The sequence below is a fragment of the Eptatretus burgeri genome, chromosome 9 (genome assembly GCF_056783735.1).
Source record: "Eptatretus burgeri isolate ZD-2024b chromosome 9, Ebu_testis_v1, whole genome shotgun sequence".
Lineage (NCBI taxonomy): Eukaryota > Metazoa > Chordata > Myxini > Myxiniformes > Myxinidae > Eptatretus > Eptatretus burgeri.
This window is the reverse complement of record NC_140969.1, coordinates 68311708-68336784: the sequence shown is the minus strand read 5'-3', so window position 1 is coordinate 68336784 and position 25077 is coordinate 68311708. Positions and strand designations below refer to the sequence as shown.

The 25077-nt window shown below is 40.5% G+C and overlaps 1 protein-coding gene across 3 annotated transcripts in view; it reads right to left on the bottom strand.

The window, feature by feature from the left end:
* Positions 1–25077, bottom strand: part of RTF1 (RTF1 homolog, Paf1/RNA polymerase II complex component) — a 119691-nt gene that overhangs the window by 48343 nt on the left and 46271 nt on the right. For all 3 annotated transcript variants that reach the window (XM_085895560.1, XM_085895561.1, XM_085895562.1), the window contains one exon: positions 14217–14394. In XM_085895560.1, coding sequence (XP_085751686.1) covers positions 14217–14394 — 178 coding nt within the window. The remainder of the gene's footprint in view (positions 1–14216; positions 14395–25077) is intronic.

Below are 25077 nucleotides of genomic sequence, written 5' to 3'. Positions count from 1 at the left end.
TACTTTGGTAGGTCGAATTTGGCGAGCAACCCTATCCCACGCGGGGGCTGATTGGCTCGATCGCGGTGAGACCGAAAGGTCCACCCGTGACTGGTTCCCGGCGTTAGTCCGAGAGGGTCACGACTGGATTGTCCGTCCGGTGGGCGACGTGCCGCGATTTGAGTTACGTGGCCGTCAGCACGCCGGCGGGCGCGAATCCGCAACAATATATATATATATATATATATATATATATATATATATATATATATATATATATATATATATATATATATATATATATATATATACATACATACATATACTAGCAGGGATACCCGTGCTCCCGTGATGACGGCGGATCTGAAGTAGTATATGTCACAGTCAATTGTAAAATTGCAGAGGCTGCCACCATTATTACTTACGAAATCTTTAGATTTCATAAGTATATTGATGACTTCCGTCCTCTGTTTGTGTGTTTGTGTGTTTGTTTGTGTGTGTGTGTGTTTGTTTGGCGGCACGATAACTCGAGAACGGAAGAAGCTACCAATGTCAAATTACACCACGTGATTCATGAGGGTGATGACGAGCGCTGATTAGATTTTGGTCAAAATCGGTCAAAGGTCAAGGTCACAGTGAGGTCAAACATAATTCCGTAAATTCATGTGGAGAAATGGAGTATTTTTGCTTCGCTCGACGTTACGAGTTCGTTTTAACTTCGATTTTAATTTTGTCTTCGGTTTTAGCGATCGCTTTGGACATTTAAAACTCGGTTGTCGAAATTCTGGTAAAAATCGGATGTTTTGGAGACATTTTAAGATTGTATAAAAAATATTTCACTCGCCGCGTCACAGCTCGTCACGTGGTGCAGCGTGCTCGAGCAGAGGCGTCGTTGATCATGTAAAGGTTTTCCGTGTGCGCGCTGACAGTGTTTTCGATAAAGATGGTGTTTAAAAGTCATTTTTATCCCAATAAAGGTTATCGTCGCATGCCTGACTCGCTAAGCCTTCGGATTATGTAAAGATTGTTGGTGGATGGCTGAATATTATGGTTTTTTGACTTTGATAAAATAATATTAAATAATTGCGTGGAGAAATGGAGATTTTTGCTTCGGTCGACGTTACGATTTTTGATGGTTTGGTACAGAATCATCGTAGAAACTTCTGGTTTGCGTCGCTACCTTCTCTTGAGACAGCTTTTATTAGACAAGGTCAGAGGTCAAGTTGACTATTTCGTTAGTACCAGTCTATGACTGCTTGTTTATTTTTTTCATCACCACTATAATATTATATTTTCCCCACCATGTTTTATATGCAGAAGACTCGAGTTCAAAAATGTTAAGATTTATTGCCGCATCAGATAAAAAACCAGAATTCCTCAACGATGTGAGGCTGGTTTCATGTCATCATTTGTGACTTAATTTATACGTCGGGCATAACCCAGCCTGGCCCAGCATATTTGATTTATTTACGTCTGTTATCCTGATAACGTCAAAATTATAACCATTCTTGAAGTAAGAATTGGGAGATGTGTATTATGAAACGGCATACCTCTGAACGCCTCTGTCGCTGTTGCCGTGCGCGTGCAGTTCGAGAATTCAAATTTGTTCGCTTTCGCAGTGGCATAATGTTTCGGGTTTCAAAGCTGTTATAACAGGAGGAGAATGTGTATGTTTAAAAAGTCAACGAATACGAACATTTTGTATTTCAAAAATCCCTAGCGTTTTTAAACATGAAGCCTTTTGTTACGATTAATATGCCGGCGCACTATTCGAAAATAACACCACGTTAAACCACCCTCCACGAATTTTTTTATGGAAAGCCACTTAGCGCATCCTGGAGCTGAATGTTAGTTTAATATGTGTGTAAAGTTTCATCAAGATCGGTTCACTGGTCTAGGAGCTTTTTGGTTACAAACAAACAGACAGACAGACAGACAAACAGACAGACAGAAGGACTGCCATTTATGTAGTAGACTAGCAGGGATACCCGTGCTCCGCACGGGAATCCTGTGGATGACGGTGGATCTGAAGAAGTATATGTCACAGTTAATTGTAAAATTGTAGAGGCTGCCACCATTTTTTTTTTCATCACCACACCACTATAATATTATATTTTCCCCGCCATGTTTTATATGCAGAAGACTCTAGTCCAAAAATGTTAAGAATTATTGCCGCATCAGATAAAAAACCATAATGCCTCAACAATGTGAGGCTGGTTTCATGTCATCATTTGTGACTTAATTTATACGTTGGGCATAACGCAGCCTGGCCCAGCGTATTTGATTTATTTACGTCTGTTATCCTGATTACGTCAAAATTATAACCGTTCTTGAAGTAAGAATTGGGAGACGTGTATTATGAAACGGCATACCTCTGAACGCCTCTGTCACTGTCGCCGTGCGCGTGCAGTTCGAGAATTCAAATTTGTTCGCTTTCGCAGTGGCATAATGTTTCGGGTTTCAAAGCTGTTATAACAGGAGGAGAATGTGTATGTTTAAAAAGTCAACGAATACGAACATTTTGTGTTTCAAAAAACCCTAGCGTTTTTAATCATGAAGCCTTTTGTTACGATTAATACGAAAAGCCCTTTTTTTAATGGAAATTTTATTATAATTTTTTTTTATATATATATATATATTTTCATTTTTATGGAAAGTCACTTAGCGCATCCTGGAGCTGAATGTTAGGTCTATATATGTGTACAGTTTCATCAAGATCGGTTCACTGGTTTAGGAGCTTATTGGTTACAAACAAACAGACAGACAGACAGACAGAAGGACTACCATTTATATAGGAGATATATATATATATATATATATATATATATATATATATATATATATATATATATATATATATATATATATATATATATATATATATATAAATATATATATATATTAAAACAAGCACTTTGTATCAATATGTATCTAGAAATGTATGTGTGTGTATATGTGTCTGTGTGTATGTGTCTGTGTGTGCATGTCTCTTTGTGTGTCTTTCTCTGTGTGCCTGTGTGTGTGTGTGTGTCTGTGTGTGTGTCTGTGTGTGTGTGTCTGTCTGTGTGTATGTGTCTGTGTGTATGCGTCTGTGTCTGTGTCTGTGTGTTTCTGTGTCTGGGTGTGTGTCTGTGTGTCTGTGTATCCGTGTGTGTGTGTGTGTCTTTGTGTTCCATGTGTGTGTGTCCGTGCATCCGTGTGTGTGGCATACTTTTTGTGTCTATTAATTACGTTTGTCTATTCCTGAATTACGCACTATTGGAATGTACCTTTTGGCCCTTTAGACTGCTGAGCCCCCTTGGACCTTTGAAGACCTTTTAAGGCATGCAGAACCTGAAGACCCTGAGGATCAAAGTCCCAGATGACCCAAAAGTCCCCGAGGACCCAAAAGCCCCAAAAGTCCCCAAGGACCCTAAAGTCCCCAAGGACCCAAAAGTCCTCAAAAGTCCCCGATGACTCAAAAGTCTCAAGAAGTCTCCGATGACCCAAAAGTCCCAAAATCCCCAAGGACCAAAAAGTTCCAAAAGCTCCCAATGACCCAAATGTCCCCAAGGACCCTATTTTTTGTGGAATCCCACTGGAGCATTCTGATGCAGAAAGTGAAACACCAAAACGATCGTCACGACCTCCTGAGTTGATGACGCTAAATAACGACAAAAAAATCCATTAGCATTCCTATGTTTTAAATGCACGCCATGTTAAGGTATATTGAGCAGCTTAATACGTCCTTCCACCAAGGCATGTCATTCTAATTACGAAATAAATAACAGAAACAATAACATTGTAACAAAGCCTATATTAATTAATTAGGTGGTCGCGAGACTCCCCTTATTCTCAGGTTTTCCATCTGTCTGTATGTTTGTATATATGTATGGATGTTTGTTTGTATATAATGGACAGCTCTGGAGGCCAGAGGAGTCAACCTTTTTTGATGAAACTTGACAAGTAGGTTCATACCAGGATCTAGTTCTATGCTTTTGAGCACCGTTGTTCTGGACACCAACGTTGGCGAGCAACGGGACTTTGAAATTTTTGAAAAATCCTAAAAATATTATTTTTTCGAAAATCAAAAATCGGCTTCCAGGCTTTTATGCGCACTATAATCAACCTCTTTGTCAAAAAATTTCAGCCCGATCTGTCAAAAACTGTATGACTAGTATGCAATTATGTAGCGACCACCCATGTCGCCTACCGGCTTGTACTAATAATATTTACAACAATCATTTGAATAGTCATATCATATGGCAATAATAATAATGAACATATAACGCCTATGCTGACCCCAAGCACATCTGGGCTTAGTGAAAGGCAAGCTAAAGGCCCAGTCACACCTTGACGTTTTAGCCAGTTTATGCCGATTTTTGGAAAATTTGTGTAAAACGCTGGTACACGTCGAATACGTTATGGGTAAGTTTTGATAACATTGAGAGCACGCTGAAAAACACTGCCATACGTCGTTGTACGCTGGCTTTAAACGTTTTACTTTTTGGTTGTCCTCAACTTTTCCATGCTTGAAATTTTAAGACTTATGCCAGCGTATGACTCACACGTTCCGCATAACGCTGGCCATAAGTTGTAGGCACGTCACGCGATCGTTGACACACGTCGACACACATTACTTGTAAGTTACTCATAAGTCGAAACACGTCGAGGTAATGTTTAGCGTACCCGAAACTTATTTCTAACCTATGAGTAACGTGTTGTACTCACGTTACGTGATCGGTGACACACATCGACACACGTTACTTGAAAGGTGCTCATAAGTCGAAACACATCAAGGTAATGGTTAGCGTCAGTGTTCCAGACTCCCTGGTTTTATTTTTATTTTATTTTTTTTTCTTCCTTCCTTCGGTATGATGGTGATTTTGACACTTCGATTTCTAGTGCGGTTATAATATAATATAATTAATAGGCTGCCACTCAACGATTTAAATCATAACCGCACTGTACACTGAACACCGTCATACCGAAGAAAAAAAAAACCGGGAGTCTGGAACACTGACGCTAACAATTACCTTGACGTGTTTCGACTTATGAGTACCTTTCAAGTAACGTGTGTCGATGTCAGGCCCGTAGCCAGGGCTCAGTATTAAGGGGGGCATATGAACTGGATGGGGGGGCACAATTATTATATTTTATATTTTTTGATAACCCGGTATACTATTGTATTCATGCAGCATTGACACATCTATACTGAGGTTGCCGTCGCGTGAACTTATACAAGGTGTTGTGAAGAATTGGCATTAGAAAATTAATATACCAGAGATACAATAACTAAATGGGGGAGGTTGGCACCAGAATCAGTGCACTTTGAAATAAGATACAGTCGGCTATGACCTGCGATCATCACGTTAAACTATCAACAGCAAATACGCCCAGCCTGAAGATACCACAAGGTCCGCATTTAAAGCAGTCAATTACACAGAGGTAAGGTTATGCACAAAGCACTAGATATGGGATATGCAAAGCACCAAACACAACATTTAACTTAAACATCAGAAGTACAAAGCAGCCGACCACGGCGGGTGCTGACCACAACCACACTGCAACCACAACCACACACGCATCACCAGCAGTCACACACACAATCTGAACTCCTCGTATAGTTTTTATACCACTGCACTCACTGTCAGAAGAGCTGCAGGCGATGCGTCTCGGTGTGGAATCTTGTGAGGACCTTCTCCTTCCATTCATTCAGGCATTTACGTGTGAGGTGTCTCTCGAAGGCCAGCTGTACCAGTTGTGCCTTGAGTGCATGGCGCATGGACCGTCGATGGTCAGTGAAGACATTCCTCAATGTTGAGAATGAGTTTTCACACATGGCAGTGGACGCACCAAGTGTTAGTCCAAGTCTCATAGCAGTCACTACACTTGGCATGGCTTCCAGCGTTTTGTGATATGTTGAGAGGAGTTTTTGTGTTGTCCATCTCTCGTTTGGCTGCTTTTCTGTCTGTGAGCGAATAAACTGCTTTGCAACCACACACTCTGTTTCACTGATGGTTGACTTTGTTAATGTCATGATGTGCTGGAGCAAGTGGGGATCCAAAAACGTGCCATTTTCAGGATTCAAGGCAGCGGGTGAACGGGCGAGTTGTGTGTTGCGCTCAATGAAGCGCTGAGCGATCTCACCAAGCAGTGTCAATTGCGCTGTAAAAAACCCTCTGCAGTTCCGTCTTGTCATTCTCGTTGTTTTGTCCTGTAGTCTCCAAAACTACAAACTGTTCCAAGTTCTTATGCATTGTGCATCTCCGTTTTGGTGGTGCAGGTGTGGAAGTGCGAGCATCGTTGGCCTTGTTCCACAGATCAGTGAACTCATCCTCAGAGCGGAGTTTCTTCACGCACTCTGGAGCACTCGCCACCAGTTCCAACCCCGTTAGCAAGTCCATGTCTTCTGCCTGCAAGAGTCTGTTAGGGCCATCGAACAACATCAGCAGTTTTTGTACAAAGATAGCAATGAACATGAAGGCAGGCCCAGAGACTTCCCGCAAAAGCCCAATAGCCTCCATCCTCATCTCTCCACCGTAGGCGCGCTCTGCATCAATCTCTGACAGTAAGGATGTGATATCCTTAAAAGATCCTATGATCACAGACACGGTGGCTAAATGTCCCGTCCACCTTTGATCAAGAAGTCGTTTTAACCGCTCACCTTTATACTGTGCAGCAACAGTGGGCTTTCTGAAGAATTTGTACAGGAAACAACAAACCTCGAGGAAATCAGTGACAGCTTTCTCTGCTGCCAGTGCGTGGATAACTACCAGATGGAGTTGGTGATTTAAGCAGTGCACATAGGGGATTTCTCTTTCCAATATCTCTTGCAACAACTTTTGCACCCCACCGTGCTTCCCAGCCATTACCGAAGCCCCGTCATACACCTGACTTAATATTTTTGACACGTCAAGTCCTGTTTTTGTCAGCTCTGCAATTATTAGGTCTGTCAATGTTTTTGCATCTCCAGCGTCGGCTGTAGCTATTGTGAGTAGACACTCTGTTGCTTCATTTGATGCCGATACAAAGCGAATGATGATTGATATGTTCTCACATTCAGTGGGGTCCCTCGTCCCATCCACCTTGATGGTAAACCACGCTGTGCCTACTTCTTCCACGATGGCATCCGTCACAACATTACTCAATGTGCAGAGCAGTTCATTCTGCATTTCCGGACAAGTATAGCTTGCGTTTCGTGGGATATGCTTTATTATTTCGGCGAGCTCGGTGTCTTTTTTGAGTGTGCAGTTTAAAAGCGAGAGGAAGAGCCCACTGTGCCCGTCTGACATATCTTCAAAATTATCAAGGCTCCCTCTAAAAGGTATCTGATTTTCGGCGAGAAATCCCACAACATCTATAAAAGCAGACACATAGTACCGGTTTCTATTTAGCTGGTCAGCATTGAGGAGTGTGGAAATCTCCTTCCCACAATCAATGCACCTCTCATTCTCCTTCCACCTCAAAACACAAGTTAAATGTTCCTTTGAAGTTGCATGTTTGTGAAACCCCCTGTCTTTCTCAACGGCATGATTCCAATTCCGGTAGCCTCGCACTGTGAAAGTAGAGTCCACTGGGCCACGTGCGGTGGTAAACTTCCTACATGGATAGCAGAATGCTGCATCTGTCTGCACACTGTATTCCAGCCATTCACACTGTATTCCAGCCAGTCTGGTACCACGAGGACACAAACGAGCGACTTGTTCTGCAACAGATGGCCAGGGTTCCGCTGTAGAACAACTTGATTCGGTCTCTCACTTCCAAGATCATCGGGAAGCGGCTTGTCAGTCACACCCGATCCCGAGGCCACCGCCGAGCGTGGCAACTCGGCTGCCTGCGCTGGGGCTACAGTCGCAGGGCTGACGTTGCTGGCTTGGCCAGGTTGGCCAGCTTCTGTCGGTATTTCATCGACATGATCGTCTTTTCCTCCTCCTCCTCCAACTCCTCCCACAACATGTCTTTCATCATCTTCTTCATTTTCGTCGCTTGCATTTTTTCCTTTTCTGAGCCATTTTCGTATATCCATCATCCACGTCTTTTTCTCCTGCTGCAAGCTCGTGCTCTCTGATTCGTCCCTCGTGACTCGCGTCACTAATCTCGCGACTCGCGAGATTTGACGGTTGACGGTTTTATTTATTAAATGATCCATGCATCAAAAACAGGTTTTATCTGCATAATTTCAAATGTAAGCATGATTGCAAACACACATATTTTTTAAATTTTTATTATAAAATTACTTTTGTAAGATGGAGGGTTGACGGGTTGTGAAGGTCACGTGGTGCACGTGCACTTCATCTTTAATAATGTAAATTTATGTCTCTTCCTTCATCATATTATCATATGACGATATTACATTTATACCTAACTTACAACCAATCAGGTAACCTGCTCAATAAGGTCTCCATATCGAATACGCTGATTGGCTATTCCTTAAAACTAAATGATCCACGATATATATATATATATATATATATATATATATATATATATATATATATATATATATATATATATATATATATATATATATATATATATATATATATATATATATATATATACAGTAAGTCCTCGCTTTTCGCAAGCGTTGCGTTCCTGGAAAACCTTATGATAAGCGAAACTGTGTTAAACAAAACATATTTTCCCATAGAAACCAATGTGTTAAAGGGGGGATGTGTTTTTGGCTCGGAATTTTTTGGACATAAACACAAATAAACAAAACACACTCCTCGAGTCGTGGAGACTTACCCCGAGGCTGGAGGAACGGAGTTGATTGCGGTGGACAAGTCACACTTGCGGAGTGGCAGAATCGTCCCCCTCTTCACTTGACACTGTGCTGTCACTTTCTTCACCAGCAGGAACGGTCTCTTGGCAGCTGGTTGAAGGAGCATCCTGGATGGTGGATGGAGTTGCTGATGCATCTTTTGGCTTGAAAAATGCATGGAGAGTGGGCTGGATGGCTTTCCTTTTCTTTGCTGCATAACGTTCCTTGTAGCAACAAAGGGCATCATAAACAACACAGCTAAAATCAGTGCTCCTTTCAAGATTTGGATCTTGCTCGATGACAAATTCTGTGGCACTTTCAAACGAGCTGAGGATTTGGCTGAGGTTTTTGATGGTGAGATGCTCGGATGAAGGTGTCACAGCATCTTCTTCTTCCTCAAGAGCCCACTGCTGTTCCAACTCCATAAGATCTTCATTGCTTAAGGGTTCTGCATGAGACTCCAGTAAGTCATCCACGTCCTCTTCGTCAACCTCTTCAAACCAACCTCCTGCGCCAGGTCTACAATTTGACTTGTAATCAACGGAACATCAGCAAACCCCGTGAAATTGTGGACACACTCGGGCCACACTTTCTTTCACACAGCGTTCATTGTGGAGGCACTCGCCTCCGCCCATGAATCCTCAATGTTTTCCAAAGCCATTTTTATGTTGTATGTTCGCCAAAACTCCTTGATTGATAGCTTGTCCTTATCAGTTTTTTTATAAGCTGCAGCATGGTATGCTTTACATAATAGGCTCTAAAAGCAGCAATAACTCCCTGATCCATAGGCTGTAAAAGTGAGGTAGTATTTGGTGGTAAAAATACTCCCTGCACGTTTTCACACCAGTCTTCCATTTGCTGAGGATGGGCAGGAGCATTGTCTACAAGCAGCAAAGATTTGTTGTCAATGTTGTTCTCCTTGGAATACTTCTCAACATGATTGGAGAAGTAATTGATCACGTAATCGTGGGTCAATGCCCCAACAAACGACGCGCTTTTTCTTGTATCACAGCAAGAGATAAAGGCATGCGACGTTTAGTTTGATCTTCTATCCACACACATAATAAACGCTCCATGTTGTGCATGGCACCATCTCTCATTCTCGTTAGTGTCGTTGCACTCGAACTGGTCGCAATCTGTGATATTTTCTTTATCTTTGCCGAACTTTGAACGATCGAATGTACAGTCGATGCAGCGATTGCTGCGCGCGGCCGATTTCCGTTGTCCCTTCACCTCGTTCATGTCTTTTAATTATATCCAATTTCACCTTCAATGTGACAGCCTTTCGTTGTCGCTTGAAACGAGGTGTGCTCGGCAAAAGACTTGCGGGTCGCTTGGGATTCATACTGGAAGGTATGCAGGCGAGCGTGAAGAGAATACGTACAGTACAGCATACAGTACATGCGCAGTAAAGTGAAAGTATGTTTATGCGCATCCTGTGTGATTGTTGTTTTTTGCAGGCAGTTTGAAACTTTTTTTTGCGTTTTTCCTTGCAATGACATTACGATAGGCATAAAATGTTTGCGATAATTGAAAAATTGGTCATTAAAACTAAATTACGAAAAATCGAAACTACGATATGCGAACTTCCGGTTAGCGGGGACTTACTGTATATATATATATATATATATATATATATATATATATATATATATATATATATATATATATATATATATATATATATATATATATATATATATATATATATATAACCACCCACAACATCGACATTCGACACGAGGTCTTGGCTGCTGGCATTGGTGCTTGCGTTATTATCTTTTATCTTGTGGTCTTGGACTGTATTGTCTTGCCAATTGCTTTTGGAGATGCGCTGGGAAGCGCACACTTGACTTATCTCTTGATTCTTATTCAAAGAAGGATATTATTAAAGAACAGTTTATCCAAGAAGGCCTTATTATTCACCACGTTGAACATCTGGAATAAGGGTTTTCGTTCACACAGGTGAACTCTTAAACAGCAAGTTCACAGTGGGCGCTCGTCCTTAAACACTAAGTTGTTCAGAGTACAACAGGGCATAAATGGGTGGCATACAAGTGGGGGGGGGCACCAGATGCACCATGGGGGGGCATTGCACCCAAATGCCCCCCCTAGCGACGGGCCTGGTCGATGTGTGTCAACGATCGCATATCGTGCGTACAACTTATTCCCATCGCATGCGGAGCGTGTCATACGGCAAGTACGTCGTAAAATTTCAACATGTTTAAAATTACAAGACGTACTCCATTTAATACGACGTATGAGAGCGTACTTTGGCATTCTATTCACGCATACCAAACCTACCCATACCGTATTCGACGTGCGCCAGCGTTTTAGACGCATTTTTCAGAGGTCGGCATACGCTGGCAAGATGGCCACCAAGGTGTGACTGCGATGTTGACACTTCCATTTCTGCAGCGGTTATGATTTGAATCGTTGTGCGGCAGCCTTTTCATAACCCACGCCACGTCATCGTCGGCGATGCGTGCAGCGCGCGATGCCGAAGTTAGACTATCGTTGGGCATAGCTTGTGAAGGCCGACAACAGGTTCAGCATTCGTTGCTATAAGTTATCTATAACACAATGAAACGTTCAAAGTCTGTTACTAATACGTTGTGCATAAGACCAAGTCGTTATGAATACGTCCGAATCTTTAAAAAAAAACATCAAAAGTTCAACGTAAGCCAGCGTTTTACATACATTTTAATACGTTGCCATTGCTGGCTAAAACGTCAAGGTGTGACTGGGCCTTAACGCTGAAGTAGTACAGCATGTGGGTTTGCAACAAGTCCATGAAGCCCAATGAAAATTTGGTCTTACAGGCCCACTACAGGCCCATGAGTTAAAATAAAACATTCAATTTCGTTGATATTTCTGTTCAATATTTTGAAGCTTGATAAGTAAAATGTTTGTCTAAATATATGGTTAATTGTGGTAGTTCAATGGATGTATGTTAGATCCCAGGCTAGGCCGGATATCTTTGTGGGAGGAGGGAGGGGAAGGGTGGAAGTGGGAGGAGGAAGGAGGGAGGCGGGATGGGAACGATGGGAAGAAGTGGGAGTCCGGAGGGAGGGGTGGGAGGGAGGAGGCAGGGAAAGGGCTGGGTGGAGGGACCCAGCATTGATCGGAAACTTGTCATTTTATTTTCTCGTAATAAATAAAAAGTAAGGAAGAAGTAGTAGCTGGCGTCTCTATTTTGGCATAAAGTCGTTTATTTAATCACAGACTCGGGACTTAAGCTGAGTGATGTGACGTCAGAGTAATGCGATGCTTATGCAACAACCTCTTTACACACACTAGTGCTCTGCAGTCCTCCTTTGCAATTATTTTTTTAAGCGGTGAAGCCACTTCAGTATTTGTGTATGTCCTTCCTTCCATGCATCCGTCTGTCAAAAAATTAATAGGAACCTTTCTAACCCACCGTATTTAATTACCCTGCACTCGCAAAGCGCAAGGCAGAGTTAAGCAACCGGTAGCATACATATGTATGTCGTACGTCGTACATGTCTGCATTTTGTTAAAAGCCTACATTGAAAACTGTTCAGTAGAGGAAATTGAAACTTCACCATATGTTACATGACCATGCGATATAGCGGTCACTCTTTTGAAGTCAACATAGGCCAAAGGTCAACGTAGCCAATTTTCTAAAATCCTCAATTTTCATCTGACCGATTTGAAATTTGAAGAGGATTTGCACATTTGGTCATTTAATTCAAATTCCAATTCATTTTGAGGTCAACATAAACCGAATTTCTAAAATTGTAAATTATCATCCAAATGACTTGAACTTTTAAGAGGATTTGCAAATTTGGTCATTGAATTAAATGAACAATTATTTTTGATGTCAACATTGGCCAGGATTTCTAAAATTTTGAATTTTCATCAAAATGACTTGAAATTTGAAAAGGATTTTTATTAAAACTAGTGCGTGTCCGTACATGCGTGGCCGTATGTGCGTGGCTGTACGTGCAAAAAAATTTTAAAAAAAAACTTTCAAACCGCGTGCCAGAAACAACAAACACACAGGCCGTTCCCTCGCTCTCGCGTGCCCATACGTGCGTAGCCGTACGTGCAAAAACAAACAAACTTCAAACCGCGTGCCAGAAACAACAACCACACAAGCTGTTCCTTCGGTCTCGCGTGCCCGTACATGCGTGGCGGTATGTGCAAAAAAAAAACTTTCAAACAACCACACAGACCGTTCCTTCCCTCTCGTAAACGACGACTGGATTGGGGTATTGTGTTTATCTATAAATGCGCATAAGAAATCGAGAAATTATTTGAATACAGTAAGTCATAACTATCCAGAAGTCAGTACGTTGTAACCCGTAATGAGGAACGCGGCTGAGGATTTCTTCCCCAACGGCCATGCCTACGCAGCAACGTGTCCTGTCATTGGGAACTAAATGTCACCCGTTCCCCATCGGCCACGCCTACGCAGCAACGTGTCCTGTCATTGGTTTGGTAAATAAATGGCCATAACTTGGGAACCACTTGTCCGATTAATATCAAACCTTAAAAAGGCACATCCACAGGGCCCCAGCAATATACCTGGCAAGTTTCAATGAGATCGGACTAGTGGTTGTCGAGAAACAGCGGTCACAGACAGACACACAGAGATTGCTGGAATTATAGATAGATGACAATCATGTGTCACATGGTCTGGCAGCCATATTGGATCTGATGGAAAATCTTTGAAAATCTTCGCAGGAGAAACCGCTTAACCGATTAATGCAAACTTTAACTGACTGATCAACTACTGATGGGAAATATGGTTTGATAAAGGTGATGTCATCGGTCACATGGTCTGGCAGCATATTGGATCGGGGGGGGGGGGGGACCTTCAACAAAAGAGCGGGCTCGCACCAAGCCCTTTTCAAGACTGCACGGCATATGTATTTTTTGAAAACCATCTAGTTCTAAAGGGATCTAAGGTGTAATTCGAGAGGGTTCTAGAGTGTAATTCTAAAGGGTTCAAAAGGGTAATTCTAAAGGGGCAATTCTGAAGGGAAATTCTAAAGGGTTCTGAAGGGTAATTACAAAGGGTAATTACAAATGGTAATTACAAAGGGTAATTATAAAGGGTAATTCTACAGGGGTCTAAAGGGTAATTCTAAAGGACATTTCCAAAGGGTTCTAAAGGGTATTTCTAAAAGGTAATTTTAAAGGGTAATTTTACAGGGGTCTAAAGGGTAATTCTAAAGGACATTTCTAAAGGGTTCTAAAGGGTATTTCTAAAAGGTAATTTTAAAGGGTAATTCTACAGGGGTCTAAGGGTAATTCTAAAGGACATTTCTAAAGGGTTCAAAAGGGTATTTCTAAAGGGTAATTCTAAAGGGTTCTCAAGGGTAATTCTGAAGGGTTCCAAAGGGTAATTCTTATGGGTTTTGTTCATTTCTAGGCTCTGCCTATTTCACATTAAAAATGCCAGACTGAACCGCTTTCTTCGGACACGGGTGCGATTTTTTGACCACCTGTTGATCAAACCTACCCGATATACAGGCTTGCCATCATTGTTGCCAATTCCAATGCGTACATAACAGCCAGTCACAGTCTTGGATAAAAACGGCATGTGACACCATCGCTCCATCTTGTTGCGAGACAATCGGATCCGGTTGAGGTCCTCCTTGGTTGTCACCATCTGCGTTTTTGGTGAGCTCCCCCCTTTCCTTAAAAAACAAAAATACAACGTTATCAGTACACCAAAATCCAAATGAAGACACAATGCTGACAATTAAAATACATGAACTCTAAATATGATCTGAATGCCTAGTTTACATATACAGTACTCATAACTGTTCACCAATTAGTTTTAATTTACCATTTCCAGCTCCTCCATGAGCCTCGACTTTGTACACAATGTTTTTCCTGATATCTCGTCAAATCAACATTCTCTTCCTGTTTTAACAGTGAATTAAAAAACTGAGCCATATTTTAGGATTCTTGGTCTGTAATTCCAGAAATACAAATTAAACCATCAGCTAGAAACATGGGTAACCATGCAAGCTATTCAAGTTTTTTTTTATTATCCTCCTATAATTCGAGAAGTCTCTGTTTGCATGTCTGTCCGTGTGTTTGTGTTCGACTTTGATGCACTCCTAAACCATTGGACGGAATTAGTTGGAAACTGGTGGTTGTACTCGGGGTGTATATGGGAATGTTTTAGGTGGTTAAAAAAACAAACCATTCGTCGCCCCCAGGATTCAGGGTGGGGACAGCACGCTAATTTCCCGTGTAAATGACTATTCTATAGTGTCACCTGGTGGAAGCGGGTATTTCAAATCGTATTAAAAAAGGCATAGACATCATAGAAGTGGGGGAAGTAACCCACCTGTAAGGACAGGTTATTTGCTAGTCTTATTTAATATGTGATAAAAGTTCTTTGTATTGAGGTTTATGAATTATTTTCATATCCATTTCAATGGTATAAAATTGCAAAGGGTTCATTAACCCAATTATTTTCAGCCTTCTGACTTCCAAATAGTCATTAGTCATGGCAGTCTATTAACTAATTGCGATGGGTCATTTTTAAGGAAGCCAACATTGATGACCGAACCATCTTGTTTTAATACTCGACGCTTCTACAGGATATCCCAATAGTATAGTGAGGCTCGCTGCACTTACATAATTTAATTTCCATTTGCAAGGTACGTTTCAACAATTAGAGCATCAATCTGGAAGAAAAGAAAAAAATCACATTGTTGGCATTTGCACTTATAAAATCAAAATCACGACACTTTTTGGGACATACTGTATGTTTTTCCTTTGCATTATTCTTTGTTTTACCACTTACATCTAGGCTTTAAAATCAAGTGAGTTCAGCATAATCAATACTGCCGGACCCCAACATACGCGGTAGATACGTTCCTGAAAAATGCAGCGAATGTCAAATCCACAAATATCGAGGCATTGTTTCAATGGGGAAAAGGGGATAGGTTCCCGGTGGTTCACGATTCATAAGGGAAAATAAAAAATCCCATGGAAAACCATGAATACTTGAAGCACAGGGCTGCAAATGTCGAAGTCGGTCACATTTTATGAACTGCAAATACGCGGGGTCCACGAATAGCGGAACCGCGAATGTCGGGGTCCGACTGGATATATATTCTATCATTCTCATTTGTCATATCCAACAGTTCTTTGAAATGACCTGAACCTTCATGTCCATCTTCAGTTGGAAAATAAATATGAATCTTGGGGTTAATTAACATTTGGTTCAAGAGAACTCAAGAACACAAACTCATCATTAAATATTATAACCTTTTCATTAATAAGGTTGAAATGTAGCCTGGTGTTGGCTCAGTGGTTAGGGTGGCAGCTTGGGATCCTTGGGTCCTGAGTTCAAGCCCCGTCGGCCGCTAAATTAATACACCAGGGGGTTGACTCAGCCTGTCATCCTTCCGAGGTCGGCGAAATGAGTACCAGTTCCAGTGTGTGTACTGGTAAAGGGGAACTGCATCAGCGACACAGTCGCACTTCAAGAAATGATAGCTACCCCGGCAGCTAAGCTGCCATATGACCACCACCACCACCACCAGGTTGAAATAAACTTGTTCTTCTTCGAACAGGATAAGACCAGCAATGTTTTCAGAACTTTCTGAATATTCATCTTATATTATTGAAAGGAGAAGCGTTCGTCCGTGTGTGTGTGTGTGTGTGTGTGTGTGTGTGTGTGTGTGTGTGTGTGTGTGTGTGTGTGTGTGTGTGTGTGTGTGTGTGTGTGTGTGGGTGTGTGTGTGTGTGTGTGTGTGTGTGTGTGTGTGTGTGAGTGTGTGTGTGTGTGTGTGTGTGTGTGAGATACTTTCCACCAAAAACAATGTTGAAAGATGGTAAAATATTCCACCAGGAGTGACCCAATATCAACTTTTGAGTTAATTTTTTTCCCCATTTTGACCTGTGACCGACTGGAGCATGGCCTTGGGGTCAAATCCCCCCCCCAAAAAAATCGTTACATATTTCATGCGTCCCCCCAATGTTGATTGCAAATACAAAGTTTCATTTAAAACGTGCCTGTAATTGTATTTTTTGGTATCGCACATTTTGACCTCGCTCCATGAGGTGTGGCCAAAAATGTAACTGCTCTCGCACCTCCTTGCCATGTGGTGATCATTACTAAGTTTGGTGAATTTCTGAATAACGGTTTAGGAGATAGTGTGACAGAGGCCGGATGGACACAGACAGACATACGGACAAACAGAGCGGATTACAATCACCCCCACCCCTCCGTTTTGAGTGTGGGGATAATAATCAACTTACTTGGTTGGAATAGTCAGGTTCCTTGTGTAATTTTGTTGGAATTTTTTGGAGAGTAGCAAACCTATAGATTTTTGAGAAGTTTAAAATCTATTTAAATAAACAAATGATGTTTCACATTTTTTCAACTTTTGGAAAGGTCGTTTTAGGGTGAAAAACGCTTTTTTTTAATTCCACTATTTTTGAATTTTTTGAATTCAAAACACTACCAGCTGACACACCTGGGATGGGTCTTAGCATTGGCTCTCTTCAGAACAAATACAGAAAGGAATCTTACAAAACTCCCTTGTTGGGCTGGCTACAACTCTCTCCTTCCAACACGCCCGTTGTCGGTGACGCAGATCGGAGCTCTACCTCTGATGCCTGAGGTAGCACATGAGTGGTCAACGCTAATGACTGTGTTAGAACAATGTCGCAGATTGAAAGAGCTTGCTGTTGGGAAAGATCACCCGACTGTCATTACCTTCGCAAACTTTGTTGCGAAGGTGATGTTTTGATCACTGTGTATTTATTTATTTATTTATTTGTGAATATGTGTGTTTGTTTGTTATTCGCATAACTCCAAAAGTATTGAACTGAATCGCAGCAAATTTGGTTGGATGATTGGTTATTATCCGAGGACCATTTGATTCGATTTTGGGAGCGATCGGGTCAAAGGTCAAGGTCAAGGTCATGAAAAGGTCAAAATCGTCTTTTTACCAGAGCGCGGTCAATTTGCATCCAATTTGCGTGCAACTAATGCCAAAATGTTCAGAATTCAATGCCCCATCTTGTGATATGTGACATGACACAATGACGTAATAACCCTTATTAGCGGTTGGGAGTCAAAGGTCAGGGGGGGTCACGACATTGCAAAATGTGCGGTTTTAGTCATAACACGGTCAATTCTTATCCGATTTGCATGAAACCAACACCAAAATGTTGACTGTTCTGTTCCCCACACTCTAATACCAATTACAAAATTAAGAGTACAAAGGTTAAGGTCGAGGTCGAGGTCATGAAAAGGTCAAAATCGTCATTTTACCATAGTGTGGTCGATTTTTATCCCATTTGCATGAAACCAATACCAAAATGTTGTGAATTCAATGCCCAATCTTGTGATATATGATGACACAGGAAAATTAATGTTTTTAAGCCATCATAACACATATGAGATGGCAGATGTGGTATGGGATTAAATACCCTCACAATCAACGGTTTCTGGGGGGGGGGCAAAATGTAGCGTTGGCGAAGGTATGCGCTCTACTGAGTGCCCGTTCTAGTTTCCTGTGACTTGGCCCTCTATGAGAAGGTAATTCAGCTACTGGATGCTCGGCCTGACTTAAAAGGCATAATCGTTCCCAGATTGGGAGAGCTACATGTCGTAATGGCTGCACTGAGAGGTCTGGGTGCATCCATAGACAACTCTGGCATAGACGATGCTTGGATGGAAGCCGATGTGTATGGATGTGCAACCAATAGACAGATTCTGAAATGCACCCATTACAAACACTCACTTCAAACTCACATATACTCGTATGTGGCACTCTCTGAAATGGCAATAGAAGAATTCTTCAAGGACAATCCGCATCTCAAGGAAGTCTGCGTTGTTGCATTGTTGAGAGACTTCAGGAATGGGAGGCCAGCCGCTCAAAGAATGCCATGTTCAAGGCCATGATGAACTATCTCCACAGAGTAGAGGAAATTCTGCATTTTGTTGCAGCATCTCGGAATGCCGACTTAAACCTTCATCTTCAAGCCGGTGAAGAACTCAGCAAGATATTTTTTGCCATGGACAGAATCAAGTACAAGCGGCTCTGGCCAAGGTACATATCCGACATGTATGCGCTAAAGACCAGCCATCCAGAGACCTGGAGGGAGCTCGAAGCAGGCAATATTTCGGTCACCAAGAATACTATCCCATTTGTATCGATCGGAGCAGACCACGCTGTTGAACATCTGAACAGGTTGCTGAAGGTTCACTCTGGTCTGATTGGCATATCAAATAATGCAAATGCCAAACAGCGATTCTTCTTGGTTGTACCTGAACTGTCACGCCTGTCTTGCGAGTTTAAGGGACAGTTTGGTCAGAAGGAAAGTGAGATCACTGAGCACCATGGCCTGTCTCCAAGTGTCGTCAAGCGGGAACACAATGCAATTGACCGAATCAAGGCTGCCATACCTAGTCATGAAAATCCATTTGAAGTTGAGGGTAACCAGCTCTTCAATGTGGTCACCCACGCTTATGTGCCAGAAAAAATTGTACCACAGATACTGAACATTGATGAAACGGGACAGAATCTCTATGAAGATTTTGTTGCTAAACGGATCAATGGTGATGTCAGCCTATGGGCCTCAGTGAAGAAGGAGAAGAACAGAATGTACATGTCTGGCAATACAACACCAGCAATCAAGATCAGGGACAAGACAGTAGATCTAAAAGAAACCAAGGATTTGTATGGTAGACTGATGGTAAACGTCGACCTGAAGGATGCAATTGGCAATTTTGAATTCACTGTGACACCGAGGGCCCTGTTTGCACCAAACGGTAGCTTACTGTCATGCACCGACAAGTCGAAGCTAATCCACAACTTGGAGAAGTTTGCCAACAAGGAACCGTCTTTACCAGAAGATGAGCTTGATGCCACACACATGGAACCAGCACCCGCTGATGCTGTAATTGATGGCAGTACTAGCACGAAGGTCGCAGTCGTGGATGGAATGGTAGTTGTCCAGAAAATGACCAAGAAACCAGCAATGGTCGTGACAGTGAAGGACCTCAGTGAATGTTTCAATGATAGGGTGATGAGTCTGACCAGAGGCTTCGACCATGTAATTCTTGTTTTTGATACATACAAGCAAGATTCCCTCAAGAGCACAACCAGAGACAAATGACATGAAGGAAAGGCACCAGTCAAATATCAGGTCAAGGATGATACCAGTATCAAACACATCAGGATGAGTCGATTTCTGTCCCATGATTAAACCAAGGCTGATCTGACGGAGTACTTGGCAGAGAAAACTCTAGAATACAACCGCGATTCAACAAAGGTAGTAGTCGTTTCGGCATCTGGGCGGACGTCGAGCAACAGGGGTCTCCAATTTGAGGCGAATAACCATGAGGAGGCCGATACGTTGATGATCCAGCAAGCAATAGCTGCATCACAGCAACACACGGGAGATATTGAGCTGATGATATTCTCACCTGATACGGATGTTCTGGTTCTTGCCATAGCAAACTATCATCTCCTGCCAAGACACACATCTATCTCAATGACATCTTGCATTGTCAAAATCGAGCCAATCTGGAAGGCCCTAGGTGAGGAGAGAGCCTAGGCATTGCCAGCCTTCCACGCATTCACAGGTGCCGATAATACTGGGCGGTTCGCTCGACATGGTAAGGCAAAGTGGTTCCAGTGCTACTTGAAGGACGATGAGGACATGGTAGATGCCTTTGCTATGCTCTGTAAGGATGCTGAACTGACAGAGGACCTATACACAACTTTAGCAAGATTTGTCTGTTCAGGTTATTGTCCAAATGGTGTCAATATTTCCAGCATTCCTGAACTTCGGTGGCATCTCTTCTGTAAGAACAAGGCGGAGAATGACAAGTTACCACCAACTGTCGGTGCTCTGAGGCAGCATATCATGTGGGTACATATCCAGGCATACGTTTGGGGTCAAGCAGCAATTTCTCAGCAAACATTTCTTGAACCATTAAAGAATGGCTTCCACAAGGACACGAGTGGTGAACTCAAACCGACAACAACAGACATTCTCCCTGCACCAAAGGCAATTATCGAGATGATAAGGTGCCAGTGCAAGACAGAATATTCATCACAGAGATGTTCCTGCAGGGCCAAGAACTTAACATGCACTGATCTTTGCAGGTGCAGCACTTCGTGTGAGAATGACGAGGACTCAAACATTGAACGGCATGACCAAGATAGTGATGATGACGACGGCAATGATGAGTGACATTACAGACAGTGATGCCAATTGGCTACAAACTCATATTTGACATTAAGTACATTTCACTGATCACCATATTCATGCGTTACTTGTTTCAAGATTTGAAAGCAATACATTAAATAAACGGTAATTTGACTAAATGATAGTCGTTTCCATGGCAACCATTGCTCAAAATACAGATATATGTATTCTATATTAAGAACTGTCCTACAGTTAACAATTATGCATCATCAGTTGCTTGCTTGCGAATAATTTTGAATATTCAGAGCTGAAATAAAAAAAACGGGTTTTGAACCCAAAACGACCTATTTGACCACATTATATGCATTGAAAAAAATGTGAAACATGGATTTTCTGTTTTGGTATTGTTTAAGCTTTCCAAAAATGTTGGGGTTAGCTACTCTCCAAAAAAATTCCAACGAACGTCAAATTATGGACACAAGGAACCTGACTAGAAAGCTCGTAATCAATTTACTTGTAATACAAATTAGTGTCCATTTAATCATAAAATGGCCATTATAAAATTGCGTCCTTCCAGAATGGATGAAGAAGAATCTGGACCCTGAGCTTTAACGTAGCTCTTCCAATGGTACAACAGCAGGAACCCCTTAGAATAAAGCGTGACGGACATGACAAAATTATATATACAGCAATACGGAATTATTAATAATGGCAACAAAAAATAAAAGTTGGAGGTTGATTTACATTTTCCAGTTGATGAAATATTTCTTCTTCATATTGTAATTGGTATAATATACTGGGCGTAGTGGTGTGCGCCTGTAATCCGGCTACTCGGAGGCTTAGGTTGGAGGATCGCTTGAGGATGGGTGCTCTGCGCTATGAGAGGGTGCAGGGCAGCTGGAATCATGGCGAAACCCAATCCTTATCCCTGTGTCGTAAGAGGCGACCAGGGTTGCGTCAGGACGGGCATCCGGTGTAAAACCGATGCCAAATCAGTATGCGGATCATAACGGATGATCCGCTGTGGCGACCCCTAACGGGAGCCGAAAGAAGAAGAAGAAGATTGTAATTGGTATAATATGTTCTAATTCTTACTCTGTTATTTGACTGAAGTGTTTTTGTAGTTGAGTATATTCTATTGTGAGGATTGGAGAAATAGGTTCTCAATTTTTGTTGAGGTGTGCTTTACGAAAGATTATCTTGTTTACATTCATAAACAGTACTTCCTCACCAGCTCGTTATTAGTCCCCTACCGGTTTCACTGGAGGGGACGACAGGTTTGCTTTCCGTCTGTCCATCCGTCTCACCTGTAGTTTTTCCAACTTTTTTCCCCACCCCCTTCAACATTTTCAACTGAAACTTGGTACATGGCTGTATTATGATGTTACAGAACAAGTTCGAGTTTCAGGGTGTTTCGTCAATTTTTCAGATTTGCCTTTTTAAACCTAGAAAATATCACATATTATACATGGGTCAGTGTTCAGCTGCTCTGACTCCCAACCCACTGCTGTATACCCATTGGCAGGACAACTGGACTGATTCCACCCTAATAAAATCATGCACGGCCAGTGCATGAAGCAACACAGATCGGCAGGCCTCAGGACTTAGGCCTGGGTGTTAGTCCATGGACCAGTGCAATTGGAATGATCCCAGGATTATAACCACGGGGTATTATACATGCACATAAGTCGTACGCATATTTTTTGCTTCATGTATGTACATCGGGTTATTACCCTCGCCAGAGGAGAGGGGATTGCATTTGGGTCTGTCTGTCTGTCTGTATGTATGTCAGTCTGTCTGCACAGAATGTGAGGATGGTTTTTCTCTGCAACCGCTTGTTAGATTGACACAAAATTTTCACTATAGGAGCGACTCATATAGAATGTTTTAATGACAATTATAATGTCATAGGTCACGTGGTGTAGTCGCCATGTTGGAAAAAAGGAAAAACTTTTGACCTCTGTATTTCCAAAACCACACCAAGGAAAAAAATCAAAACTTGGCACATGGCAAGTACTCTGCATGGGGAACAAGTATGATTTTTGAATGATGTCATAGGTGCCTTCGTTATGATGTCATAATTGCATACGTAGAACACTACATCCGATCAGTATGAAAATTACTGTGGGTCATCTTGGGATAAATTGGTCAACAGAACAAAATTGATGTCATCAGTCACATGGTTTGGCAGAAATATATATATATATATATATATATATATATATATATATATATATATATATATATATATATATATATATATATATATATATATACACACATATATATATATACACATATATATATATATATATATATATATATATATATATATATATATATATATATATATATATATATATATATATATATATATATATATATATATATATATATATATATATATATATATATATATATATATATATATATATATATATATATATATATATATATATATATATATATATATATATATATATATATATATATATATATATATATATATATATATATATATATATATATATATATATATATATATATATATATATATATATATATATATATATATATATATATATATATATATATATATATATATATATATATATATATATACATATATACATATATATATATATATATATATATATATATACACATATATATATATATATATATATATATATATATATATATACATATATACACATATATATATATATATATATATATAAATATATATATATATATATATATATATATATATAAATATATATATATACACATATATATATATATATATACATACATATATACACACATATATATATATATATATATATATATATATATATATATATATATATATATATATATATATATATATATATATATATATATACATATATATACACACATATATATATATATATATATATATATATTTTTTTTTTTTTTTTTTTTAACTTTCGAAAATCTTCACCGAAACAGTTACACAGATTGAGGTGAAACTTTACAGCTATGACCACCTATCCATGAGGAACAAAACATTCCCACCTATGACATCATAGGTCACATGGTTTGGCAGCAATGTTGGATTTACCCGAAAACATATAGAAATCTTCTCCAGAACAGCTGGACAGATCGAGGGGAAACTTCACACACACGTTCAACAAGACTTGGGGATACCAGGGTGTTCATGAATAATTGATATGTCACATGGTCTGGCAGCCATATTGGATTGAACAAAAAAATCTTTAAAAAACAACAACTCTTGAACCGCTTCATCAATCGATGTGAAACTTCACAATTACGATGAGAAATATATGTTGTAAATTTCAACCTGATCGGACACATGGTCTGAAAGCCAGAATTGTTTAATTTTTTGATCTGTATTATTTTTGATTTTTTTTTTTTTAATAAGGTTCACTTGGCTGTGCCTGCATGGGTTTGAGGGTAGAGGAGTAGCTGAAACCGGAATCCTATCTAGGTTCCTCCTGATGACTTCATCTTTGCTTTTTGCTTTACTGATGACTCCAATGCAGTACTGTACCTACAGTATTTGGGCTTCCACTTGATTTGAATTGATATTATTTTAATCACATTGTGAATTCGATTGAATGATAATAACATGGGTCAGGGTCAAGAGGTCTGATCAAAGCGGGACGTCCTTGTACCCGGTTATCACTGCCAGCAGTTATAAAGTGGCAGTTCTAGTTATGTCTATTGTTAATTATGTAACACATCAGTACACAAACATCACACAAAAGTCCTGGTGAGGGTCTGCAATCTCTGATTGCTCTTTTTCTTGTCTTTAATATGAAATAGGCAAAGCCTATAAACGAACGAAACACAGTGGGGTTTGAGTTTCTTATTTTCATTTTGGGGCCGGTATAGACTCGAGCGTGTGTTAAAGCAAACTAATTTTTATTTCCGGTTTGTTATACTCATTGTCGTTATTGATTTCAAGTCTACAAAAGACCTCAGTAAATGAAAATGGATTTTACTTATATTTTGCTGCAAATAAATTTTGACCTTAAACAAATTTTAATCTCCCAAACAATCACTGGGACCGGTCAGAGACATGTATTGCAAAGCAATTCTCGCACTTGTTGTCTGTGTTTCTTCTTTTGCGTCTTCCTGTTGTTTTGCAACTTTAAAAACTAATTTTTGAGGATCCT